Here is a 13,098-nt window from a genome sequence, read left to right as displayed (position 1 = left end):
AGCACTTATACACCCGAGGCAATGTTCTAGTCCTGGTCAGCTAATCTATGAGAGAAGCCTACAGCTAGAGGTCTGCTCATTTCTAACAGGGAACAGGGCAAGGAGGGAGGTTTTCCTTCTGCACAGGGCCAGTCCCAGACCCTGGTGCATCCTTAGCAGCCAGATGGTTCTACCACAAGCCAGCCTCAGCCCTGGCCATGAATTGTTCTACACCTTTATTTAGATGTGGGGCCTCCCACCCGTCAAGTAAGAGCCTAAAGCTGTGACTCACGACTGACGGGGTCTAGACCACTCTGTGTATGTTAAGGCTCATCACTGTGTAACACAGAGAGAGCAGACCAACACCAGCCTCACTAGCTATCAATCCACGCGTGGTGCTTTAGTATCAGTTTTTCTCAAAAGCAGCTGTTTTAATTTAGACCTTCAATGTTGCCCAGAGGCCATGTGGTAAAACTGGATGCCAGCCTGTGGCAGTACTGAATGGTGATGAAACTTCCAGAAGACGGAACCTAAAAGAAAGAAGTGAGGTCACTAGGGATTCTGTGATGGTTTGTATGGGCCTGACCCAGGGAGTGGCACTATTAGGTGTGGCCTTGTTGGAGTGGGTGAGTCACTGCGGGTGTGGGCTTAAGACCCCCATTCTAGCTGCCTGGAAGTCAGTCTTCTCCTAGCAACCTTCAGATGAAGATGTAGAACTCTCAGCTCCTCCTGCACCATGCCTGCCTGGATGCTGCCATGCTTCCTGCTATGATGAGAATGAACTGAACCTCTGAACTTTTAAGCCAGCCATAATTAAATGTTGTCCTTTATAAGAGTTGCCTTGGTCATGGTGTCTGTTCACAGCAGTAAGACCATAGGTACAAGTTGGTACCAGGAGTTGGGTACTGCTATGATAGGCTTAACCATGCTTTTGTTTGGCAGAATGTAGATTTTAGCACTTTGGATTTGGAAAGCAATGGAATCCTTTGGGTGGAGCTTAATGGGCTATCCTAGTAGGAATATGGAAGACTTTGTTGCTGAGAGTAATTTGAACTGTGAAGAACTGGCCCAAGAGATTTCAGAGGTGAAGAATTTCAGTATGTGGCGTAGAGACTGTTTTTGTGGTATTTTGGTGAAGAATGTGGCTGCTTTTTGCCCTGGTCTGAAGTGTCTACCTGAGGCTAAGGTGAAGAGATTTATGTCAATTGCACTGACAAAGGAAGTCTCAGATATGCCCAGCAGAGACTTTGTTCTCTGGTTAGGTCTTATGAAGAGCGTTCTGAACAAGTGTAGCAAGCTTGGAAAGGAAAAATATAAAGTCTATGGTTCGAGTATTGAAAGGGCACTGAGATATGAAATGGAGCTGAAGAGACCCCTGACAGGTGACATGGAATAGGGTTCCAGGAAAAGACCTGTTCCTAAGTGACCACTTGGTTCTCAGCTAAATGTTCCACCCCAGGTGTGGACTGGGTTACAAGCCCAGTAAAGGGAACACTCTTTCCCTGAATGGTGCCTAAGTGGCAGATACAGTGTTTCACTGAGAAGGGTTTCAGAACAACATGCATGTAGGTCAGACAAGGGCAGGAGGGAGGACAGGCTTTGCAGGGCCACTTCTGGTCAAGGAATGGTGAACTGTAGAAACACATCTCAGAGTTTCAGACCCACCTAGTCCTTCTCTGCAAAGTTATTATTTTCTTATGCCTCCTCAGTGTTACCACCGGGGGGGGGGGGAAATCAATGGAAGCACTGACCAGGTAGAGTCTCAGGGCCTTCACAGCCAACTTGTCCCGTTAAGGTGAGCAAGCCCACCTTTGTCACTGGATCATGTCTTTCTCACTCTCTGGAAGACATGTCTTTCAGGCCTGTGTGGATTGCTATGAGACCCTTTCTCATGGAAGCTCTTATTAGCCAAGGACGAGAAGTCTGGAATAGTCAGAGTGAGGGCTATTTTTGTTGTCTCTTTGCTTTGAGACAGAATCTCATAGAGCCTATGCTGCCTTCAACTCTAGGTATAGCTGAGGGTGATCTTGAACTTGTGTTCTGATCCACACCTCTGTTTTCAGAGTGTGAAGTACAGGCATGTACCTCTGTGCCTGATTTATGTGGTGAGAAGGTAGACCTCCTATGTGCTCAGTGAGAAGGTAGGCCTCCTATGTGCTCAGGGAGAAGGTAGGCCTCCTATGTGCTCAGTGAGAAGGTAGGCCTCCTATGTGCTCAGTGAGAAGGTAGGCCTCCTATGTGCTCAGTGAGAAGGTAGGCCTCCTATGTGCTCAGTGAGAAGGTAGGCCTCCTATGTGCTCAGTGAGAAGGTAGGCCTCCTATGTGCTCAGTGAGAAGGTAGGCCTCCTATGTGCTCAGTGAGAAGGTAGGCCTCCTATGTGCTCAGTGAGAAGGTAGGCCTCCTATGTGCTCAGTGAGAAGGTAGGCCTCCTATGTGCTCAATGAGAAGGTAGACCGCCTATGTGCTCAGTAGCTCTTCTACCAACTCGGCCACAGCCTGAGTGTGTTGCTTCTCCCCTGTGCTTGTCAATTAAATAAGACCTTTAAAAGGCTGGCGAATTTCACTTGTCAAATATGAAGCAAGAGTTCTGTTGCCTGCTCTTATCCAAGATCAAATGGAAATACCAATGTCACATGACAACAGGGGAAGAAAAGCTCAGGAAGTAACAAACACACTTCTTGGGAAGTTCCTAAAACTCAGAAGAGCCTCTCCCCGAGGTTATATAAGCACTGACAACCGCTAGAGGGTGAGCCAGTTGCCTCCGAGTTGTCCAGGGAACTGAGGGCACAGCTCCGTGAGTCATCACCCACTCTAGGGCCAGAACTCAGGGATGCAGCTGCTTTGACTCATCGATGCTTCAGTAAGGAACCCAAAAAATTTAGGTCCACTAAGCTAGACTTGGGTACAGTCATTAATTTGGTCTGTTGTCCGTGCCCTGTCTGGGGGAGCAGACATTTGTTCACATCTCCCATAAAAGGTAACACCACACAGCCACTCGTGTTACATTTTGCCAAAGACTCTAGCTGAATTGTGCCAGTCCTGAGAACTTGAGAGAGGCTGGATTCAAAAGCAATGGAATTATTTGGTGGAGGGAATATGAAGGCAGAATAGCATTCAGATTGTGACATGATTTCTTCCCAATGCTCTTATCTAGGTCTACAGTTAAAGTGAATTGCAAGTGGAATAGAAGGATGTGATCTGATCCATAAGCTTGAGGCAAAGAGAAAAAGAAAGCTACCTGGGAAAGTTGTGGACATTTGAAATCTCAAAGCCCACTCCTAGGAGCACATCTCATCAGACGAGGCCACACCTCCCAATCCTTCCCAAACAGTTCCACTAACTGGAATCACACATTTGAGCACAAGGAACCTTTCTCACTCAAACCACCATAACAACTGAACCATCTTTCAAGCCCAGGATGCTCGGTTTTTAAAGAAAGTTTTGCACTTAAAAACCAGCTGGAAGAAGGCTGGACCCATCTCTAGGCCTGAGCACAACTCTGAAAGGGAATATCCTTTGATCATAAAGTAATAAGAGCAAAAGTCCCAGGAGAGAAATGAAACACAGACATGCAAAAAAAGCTCAGCCCAGCACAGCAAGGGACTTAGGCTACTGTCAACAGTGAAGGGCTTCAGTGCAGGAGGGAGAAGATCGCCGTGCACAAACCTGGAAGGTTGCTGGGAAAGGAAGCCACATGATGGCTCTGCAGCAGGTCCTTCACCATTACTGCCTTCACCATGTGCTGTGATCCACAAGAACAGGGGCCAAAGAAGGGAGGCAGAGAAGCAGCCCCCATACAAAGCTCGCCGAGACGCTGAAGGAGAGATTAGCTGGCCATGAACACTTACAGAGGCCACAGAAGAAAAGGAAGCAATGGATCAACACCAGAACCCACACAGACACCAGCACATCACTGTGGAAACAGCTTAGCAAGAAAGAGAGAAAGGTACAGACAGGTGATTCACAGAGAAGACATCATGGGACAAGCACGCAGAAAACACGCCAACCTCGCTGGTATTCCAGGTCAAGGGAGGGATGCAGGTAGATGGCTGGCTGGCCAATTGGCTGATGGCACATAGACTCTCTATAGGAATAAGGAACAAAATGCCGACAAGGGTGCACGAGAGAGTACAGGGCCAGCATCTTACAGACCTGCATGGGTGCCACTTCTCAAAAACCCCTCTTCTGGGGGAACTCCTACAGAAGCTAACACAGGTCCACAAGGAGACAGTTACCAAGTGTTCAGTGTAGCAGTGCACATGTAGAGAAATTAAAAATATCCCCAAGCACAGAAAGGTGATCTCAACATTAGGTCTTCTGCAATTTTTGAGTCCCCCCGCCAAGAAATGGATGAGATCCACAGTCAAGCTTTAGCATGACTACAAAGCATGATTGCAAAGAAAACTCCATGTCACATTACAGCATGCATTGCTCGTGCACACAGACATGTCAGCATAAAACACTAGTGCAGACTGCAGTGTGGTCTACACAGGGCATCACAGCAGAAACTCCCTCCACTGAACACAATGCATGGAGCAGCTACCGAGACCGTGGAAGGTGACCAACCATGAGCTGAAGAAACGGGAGCAGAGCATCACGCACCCCAGCACAGCTTCCACAGCCTGCACTCAGACTGCGCAGAAGGCTCTCTCTGTCTTCAGGAGGAGGAAGGCCATCCTTCTGGTAGCCACAGTAAGAGGAGGAGCCCTGGGCAACTCAGATGCTGCAGAATGGGATGTCTTCCCACCGTGAAGGACCGTGGTAGCTGCGTGCAGTTAAGCAGTACCACAGGAATACTTCAGACCACCAGACCTCAGCAATGCGGCTAAACAGTGGAGCTCAGGGCACACCAGAGCACTGCAGGCAACGTGGAGAGTCAGCAGTCAGTAAGTGACCCCATAGAGAACTTCTGAATTCCCAGCCTCACCTCAGCACACACAGCATAATCCCTGGGCCTCCAACCAGCCCATGAGTGGCACCAGAAGACGCACAGGACAGCTCCACTGGCCTGGGGAACACCAGGTTGAAATGTTATAGACAGGGGCTGACACTGAAACAACACTGTGATTTGTGACTCAAATCCAAATAGACTGTTGAGTTTTCCAAAGACTTTAAAATGAGGCTTCTGATATAATATTCCAAATGCCCAGGGTGCATCCAAAATTATTCAGCATACAAGGAGGAAAAGAAATTCTCATCTTCATGGGAAAATGTAAGAGACACCAAGGCCGAAATGGCACAGAATTGGAAGTATCTGCCTCCGACGTTTAAGGGGCTCCTGAACTACAGAGAAGCCTGCAATACACAAGGCACACAGCTGGAGAGATCGCGTATCACAGGGAAAACCCTGAACCCCCAAAGCTTCCTGCCATGGGTCTGTATGCTAGCACAGGGATGCTTGCTATGAAGAGCACTGGGTTCCATTCCCAGCACTGCCCTCCAGAGAAGAATAAACGATTTCTTGTCCTACTCCCCAAGACTCTATCTGCAGCATACTCTGATAAAGTTAGGTTACATGGCCAACGAGGGTCTGCAGACGCAATCACAGGTACTAATCAACAGGCACTGAGCTGATTGAACAGGTTTATCCAATATGCCTAATCTAAGCACAGGAGCCCACAGAAAGCAGAGACGCCTCTCTGGCTGGGAGCAACAGAAAACGTGTGATACACACTGCGATGGATAATCAAGTCAGCTAGATTTAGAGTTACCACGGAAAAGCAGCTCTGGGGATGTTTCCAGAAGGTATGGAAGGAAGACTGGCTCTGAACATGAGTGGTGCCATTCTGGGATCTGGGATCCGGGATCCTGGACTGAGTGAGGAGGACAAAGTGAACTGGTGCGATGGTGTAACAGGGAAATACCTCCTACTAAGACCGACTGGAGCCCACATAGCAGAGGGAACTGATGCCCATTAGTTGTCCTCTAAGCTCCACGTGCATGCTATACCTTGCACACAAATTCATGAGGAGCGCACATGTGCACGCACATAAACAGAGTTAGAAATACTTTACAAAGGGAGAAATGCAGCTGAGGGTCAGCATTCTGTTTCCTGACCATGGAAGCCATGTGACCAGCTGCCTCACACTCCTGCCACAATGCCTTCCCTGGACAAAGGACTGACTGCACCCTTGAAGCGTGAGCATAAACAAAGCCTTTCTTCTCTAAACTGCTTCTGTCACAACGACCAGAAAGGAAACTAATACAGATGCCATGTTTAAGAAGCAGTGTGGCATGACAGCAGGCCACGTGAGGAAGAGCAGCCAACCCTGGACAGGATTCAGCTGGCCAGCTACTCGGCTGGTAGAAGAGAACAGGGAAGCAGATCCCTCCAGGGCCTCCTCCAAGGACCCAGCTGAGCACCACCTTGATTTTGGCCCTAGGAGACACCCACCAGAGGACCTGGTCAAGCCAAGTCAGATCACTACGACACTGAGATTCTAAATGGAAGTCTGTCCTGTTACAATGATTAAGAAAATCTTGCTACAAAGTTTAGTACCTGAGTAGGAAACTGCCATAGCAAACACCTACCGATGTTCATTCTGAGGCCACGAGTAACACAGCCCAGACTCTAAGGGGTAAATGCTCCTTTTCTTGATTTAAGTTTGTTTTTTTTTTTTCTCGAGACACTATTTAACACACCAGCCAGCAGGCTAAAGCAGGAGGAGCATGAGTTCTAGGCTACACATTGGGCCTATCTCAAATAAAATTAGATAAAATATCCTCTAAAAAGATAACGCATTCCTTAAGTCCTCATCAGCTGGCTTCCTGTTTTGTAGAATTGGTGGATCAAACAAGTTTCCTTAAAGAGAGGCTCCGTCAGCATATTCTAAGCCCTGTGCAAGTCGAGAGGCTGAGCTGCTAGCTACTCACACTTTGAGTTTGGTGCACTGGCCAGGCTTTAAGTCCCCCAGCAGCTGCAACATGGTGTCCAAGAGCACCCGGCTGGAATTCACCAAGAATTCACGCCCACACGCAACAGCAGCAACATCTGCAGAAAACAGAAGGAAGCGTCAGGGTCACAGGTGTGGCCCAGGGCACACAGTTGCAGACGGAGAGGAGCAGCTCCTGGTCTCCCTCCAACCTCCAGGCAGGCATCAGGGCATCAGTACACCTGCACTTTCACTCTATTTCTGCCACCATCCCTAACGCACATAGTGAGGACGGCGAGGGTGAGGATGGTGATGATGGTGGTGACGGTGATGGTTGTGACGGTGATGATGAGATGGTGACGGTGATGATTATTTTCCTATGAGATCACAGGTGCTTCACATTCTGGAAATTTCTGCTTAGCAGATAGTATACTCCCTGACTTTCTCCTTATAGATCCAAGGAGAGCAGGTACCCAAGGACACTGAAACACAGTGCTGCTTGTAGAGCTCACATGGTACTGACTGAGGACCTGACAGCGGTGTGACTGCACATCAGGAAGTCATGCCATAACTATGGAAGGGAGCGCTGGGACCTGGGTGTCTGCAGCACCATGCCCTGGAAAAGCAGACCAATAGTTATCTGGTCCAAGAAGAACATGGGGCTGATGACCCATGTTCTTACTGGGGGACCGAGCATTGAGAAATCCTTCAAGAATGGACTGAGACTTTTAACTGTGACATGAAATGGGAATCATATGACGTCACAAGCAGAGCGTGAAAACTGAATCTGAATATCTCCTGAATGTTCCTCCTGACTGTAATCAGTAAACACATTTTTCATACCCCAGGCTCTGCAAATGAGATGGAGACCAGAGCGGTCACTGGCCCCATGACTGGTACAGCCAGCACTGGCTGCCCCACCAGTATCCACACACAACCAAGATTCATCTGTAAGCCCAGCACACAGTGCCCCTCTCTGCAGAGTCTTCTTCGTCAGGACTGAGAAGAAGGCAAAATGCAAAATGAGGAAGGTAATGAACGGGGCCAAGATGGAAAGGGCCGGGGCGGCGGCCTGCCTTCCTTGGCCGAATCTCTCCGGGGGATCCAGGTCAGTGGAGTAGCTCGTCTGCTTACAGTTCTGACTCCATGAACTGTTCTGCGCTCCTCACACACTATGTGGCACACACACACGCACACGCACAGTGGGTACTGCAGAGATGTAGCTGAGAGCACTTGTTGCTCTCGCGGCTCCTCCAGCATTATCTACTCAGTGGCAGAGGGTGCAGATCCCGGGAATAAGAAACCGAGTCACTATCCGCATGTCATCGAGCCACTGTGGTGGTGAGGAAGAGTGGCCCCATGGGCTCCTGTATCAGGAATGGCACTGTTTCAGAAGGATTAACAGGATGAGAAGGCGTGGCCTTGGAGAAAGTGTCATTGCGGGTGGGCTGTGAGGCTTCAAAAGCCCATGCCAGGCCCAGGTTCTTCTCCTTTTCTTCCTCCCTCCCTTCCTTTCTCTCTCTCTCTCTCCCTCCCTCTCCCTCCCCCAGCCCCTGCCTGTGAATCTGGCTGTGGCTCTCTGTACTGCTCCAGCACCATACATGTTGCCATGGTCCCTGCCATGATAACAATGGGCTAATCCTGAATGGGCTAAACTCTAAGCCAGCCCTCAATTACGTGCTTTCTTTTTAAGAGTCGCCTTGGTCATGGTGCCTCTTCACGGCAATAGAACAGTGGCTAAGACAAGAACCTAACCTAACCCAGACAGCCATCTCTGCAGCCTTCCTGGAGCCAAACTTCACAGAACAGAGAACAGCACATCCAGATTTTCAGGGTCTCATCCATAAAGATGAAATTCTGATCTGCCTTCATCTGCACTCAGAAGGTTATGTCTGCCAGGACTGAACAAAATCCCAAGTTATCTCTCCCAAGTCTTAAACTGACACACACATACCCATTTAGGACGCGTGCAGCCTTGTGCAGCATAACTGTGTGCAGTTTATATCTGCCCTTCACAGTAGACTGACTACGTGACTTCCTCACTGACCCAACTAAAGAGAAACACAAGTTTCCAATAAAAATTCCAATTCATCGTATAGGGTCAGCTCCACTAACTGAAGAATGTTAGCAAGACAAGTAGGAGAGTTCCATATAAGAAACTGAGTATTGCAGGTGAGCACTGCCAATTTTTCCAAGTAAGCAAGGTGCTTATGTGATGGCATTAGAGAAAGACATCAGAGTCATGCCCACGGATACAGAAACGAGCGAGCCCTCGGTGACCTCACAGTACCATTCAGCAGCCACCTCTTGGAGCCAACCCGAGCATGAAGTTTTTATCGGTATGTGTGGAAAGTCGGGCTGTGCACCAGAGCCACAGGGATGATTCTGTCTCCACAACATCTACAGACATTTGTTACGCTTGTCCGCTATACCACAGAATAGAGAGTGGTAGAAATATCATAACATCCTACAGTACGTGGGTATCCCTCTGCACAGCATGACAATGCCGAGAGCGAATGTGTTGTGTGTGGCGCTCCTTAAAGACCAGCACCTATCAGAGCTGCTGTACTGCAGGAGCCCAGGCGTACTGCAGAGCACTGTGTGTGGGGCAGGAGGGGGAGGGTTGTTAGGGAAGGAGGGGGCGATAAATACAGAAGAAGGGGTGTGAAGTAACAGCAAGGGTGTCTGAAAGGTCACACAGAGTCGTACTGATATCAGTTAACCTAAACATACGTACACTGCCAGCCCCAGCTAACGCTTTCTTTTATAAGAGTTGCTGTGGTCATGGTGTCTCCTCACAGCAAAGGAACAGTGACAGAGACAAGAGCAACGTCTACACACAGAAGACATCTAGTATCAGTTTCTGCTTAGAATATGGTAAGCTGGAACTGCTCCATTCTTCCCCAGGGAGGGGAAGGGACATTCAAAAACATCACAGCTTTTCTTGATGTGAGAGCTAAGGCTGGCTATGAAGCACCTGAGGAAAGAGACCAGGACTTCCAGGTAGAGACATGGGTCAAGCACGCTCAACCTGGGACAGATGCTCACTGCCATGTTAGCCAATCCCAACAAAGCAGGCAAATGTTTAACAAGCCACCAGGACAGCTGCTGTGAGGGCTGATATGGAAGGAAGGCTGTGTAGGGCTCCACTCCCTAGCTGGGGTGTTCACTGCCACACGGGTTTACTGAAATTCTCAGAACTTCAGAAGGATGAAGGGGTTGGGGATTTGGCTCAGTGGTAGAGCACTTGCCTAGCAAACGCAAGGCCCTGGGTTCGGTCCTCAGCTCCGGGAAAAAAAAAAGAAAAGAAAAGGATGAAAAGGAACTGACAGTGAGACTGAAAGATCAGTTTGGCAGCAAAATAAACACAGCCACCAACCAACCAAACCTGTTTCCTTTAGCTCAGTAATTTCCAGTAAGTGCTAGTAAGTGCTAGTAACCACAAGGCCCGGGTGCTTTCCCATACACACACCTGACAGCCCTCCCAGCTTACTGAGATGGACTCCCGGGTGAACACTGTCCTTCAGACCCTGATACACAGACGCACCCCTGTAATCACCAACACTGCCATACAGCACTGTGTCCGAAAAGTTACCTACTTGTTACAATTCCAGCCAGCGCAAAGACAAACTGATTTTCATCAGAGTCAACCTCCTTGACGTCCCCATCCAGTGACTTCACAAAACTCTCCATAGTCTGACCAGTGATGTTGAAAAACTTCAATGCTTTGTCCTGAAAGTTAAAAAAAAAAAAATAGAACTGTCACATCTTTCCACAGAGGCCAGTGTAACAACACCAGAATGGGCAAGCCAATAAAAGAGAGACAGTGTATAACTGTGTAATTACAGAAACAGTCATAAAGAAGCCAGTGCCACCCCTTAACGTTCCCAGGAAGGGAAGCAGTCGATGCTGACACTCATGCCTGGCCACAGAAGCAGAATAAGCGACTTCTGCATTAACCCCACACACCCAGGCTCGGGGAACATCACAGAAGACTGGAGGGAAAGAATGCCAGACTTGGAGGATAAAAGGAATGCTGCAAAATGCTGTCCCCTGGACATGACAGGACTGCTGCATTTGTGAACTCCCAGCGGCTGTGCTACCTGTACAAAGCAAGCCAGGCCACAATCTAGCATGGAGAGGAGACAGCCTTAGGGGGCGCTGTGCCTCACCCTGCCTCACAGAAGAGCAACAACTGATGGCTGCCGGGGAGTAACGTTCTTCAGGACTGTGGGCACTGGCAGGCCCATGCTCTAGTGGATGGCCCTGCACCCAGCAATATGCAGGCAGCACTGATGGCCTTAAGTGAACACAGGAAATCGGAGAGGACCTGGGTTATGTGACTGAGATACAGTGTGCACACATATGTGTATGTGCATATAAAGTTGTCAAGATGTACTTAGACCAGGGCACATTTTAGAATGTAAAAACAGAAAATAAAACATTAGAGAACAGTGTAAAGAAGCATCCTGAGTGATAGAATAGTCTGAGAATGGGGATGGTCTCCCAACTCTAGAAATTTTCTAAGAAACCAGCGAACCGTTTAGGTTCAGTGGGAAAATTACAACATGGAAATCATCTTTATTTTAAGACAAAGTCTCATGCAGCCCTGAAAATTACACTTTAATAAAGCTCAACAAATGTTTAGAGGACACCTAAGACCTTCCCCGGGGAACTTAAGACCCACCACTGTGTGTCCTCTAAGTGCTAAGTAATGAATTTGGCTTTCTGCCAAATACCCTCCTCTCCACTTCTGTTCCTCCCCCCTTAGCTGTCACCTGTACCTGACACCTCATCTGTCTCACTCACACAGCTCCCACATGCCTTCTCCTTCCTCATCTGCCCTGCAGAGAGCTGCACACCTCAGCCTTCACCCTCACTCGCTCATCATCACGTGCATTTCCCGTCTATGCTGTGTCCTACCATTCCTTTGTCCAAAAGCACTTGAAGACTCTGTAGCCCTCCTACCCTCAGGGCAAAGCCAGCATTTGCTTACCTCTACTAACAAAGTGACTTCCCAATACCCAGTGAGCCCACTTCCCACTGCTTCAGGACAGGAGCCCTCTACTCTGTCAAGTGACGTCCTTCCCCTCTATCCTAAAGGAAGACATACTTCTCACTTCTACCTTTTTTGTTTTGTTGTTTGGTTTTCTGAAACAGGTCTTCTCCATGTGTATCCCTGCTGTCCTAACCTGCTACATAGACCAGGCTGGCCTCAAACTCACAGAGATCCTCCACCTCTGCCTCCTGGGTGCTGGGATTAAAGTATGTGCCCCGTGGGCCACTCTATTCCTTTGCTTTGACTGCTTCTTAAAGTGTCCTTACCACTTCTGCCATTTCTGTTGACTCATCAAAGGCCATTTCAAATTCCTTTCCTTACGTACCCTAATGTACACACATACAATCTATATTCTAAGCACATGTAGACATCAAATAATTCGTGTTTAATTCCTATCTTACCTGTGAAGTGAAGCACACGTGAGCACCATGAATGCGGCTAGCTTTTTATGCATACATTAAGTGGTTAAGATACAAAACGCCTGAGTGCTGGGACAGAGCACGGCACTTAATTTTACATCCCCAGAGCGCAGGTGACATACTGAACACAGCAGGCATCTGGCCGCCATCTGGTGAATGAACTTTACAAATGTGCAGCAGCATGGCAGGACTCAGCAGTCAATGTCACGGCAGACATGCTGCCTCTTCTAGTCGCAAGGCACGTTCAACTGTGCTAGACAACTTACTCCTCCTAGAATGGCTTTGACGACCTCCTCGCTGCTGGAAACGCCCCAGAGGAGGGTACAGGTGACAGCCCCCATTTGCGTGCAGTACTCTGCCTGCTGCAGGAGCTGCTGCTTTGCCTCGTTCAGCTGCTGTCGAAGAGCCAACTTCTCCTAAATTCACAAAGAGAACAAGAGAACAGATGCTAGCGTTCACTCTGCAAACTCTGTTACAAGTTCTCCTTCACAGCGATATCAGAGAGAGCGCAATCGGAATTCTGGCCCTTATGAGTCACCATCGCATCTCAGTTAAGTCCTAGCTTACAGAAGAACGCACGGCTGTTTTACAGCTTATGAAGGATAACTTCATCCGTTCAAGAGAAAACTAGCAGTGGCTTGGGTCCCAAGTGAGGGCACCCACAGCAGCACTGCCAGTCTCTGGAGCAACCTGACACGCAGCCTGCACTGCACAGCATTTCTAGTAGGGAGCCTGCTGTGACCAAAGATTCACCATACTGGCAGACAC

The 13,098-nt window shown here is 48.6% G+C and overlaps 1 protein-coding gene across 1 annotated transcript in view; it reads right to left on the bottom strand.

The window, feature by feature from the left end:
- Positions 1-13,098, bottom strand: part of Hsf2bp (heat shock transcription factor 2 binding protein) — an 82,180-nt gene that overhangs the window by 48,047 nt on the left and 21,035 nt on the right. The window contains exons 4-6 of the mRNA XM_032888695.1: positions 12,597-12,746; positions 10,452-10,584; positions 6,854-6,971 (exon numbers count right to left, since the gene is read on the bottom strand). Of these exons, the coding sequence (XP_032744586.1) occupies positions 6,854-6,971; positions 10,452-10,584; positions 12,597-12,746 (401 nt within the window). The remainder of the gene's footprint in view (positions 1-6,853; positions 6,972-10,451; positions 10,585-12,596; positions 12,747-13,098) is intronic.

Source organism: Rattus rattus, chromosome 18 (genome assembly GCF_011064425.1).
Source record: "Rattus rattus isolate New Zealand chromosome 18, Rrattus_CSIRO_v1, whole genome shotgun sequence".
Classification (NCBI taxonomy): domain Eukaryota; kingdom Metazoa; phylum Chordata; class Mammalia; order Rodentia; family Muridae; genus Rattus; species Rattus rattus.
Note: the sequence above shows the minus strand (reverse complement) of the source record. Positions and strands in the feature narration are given on the sequence as shown.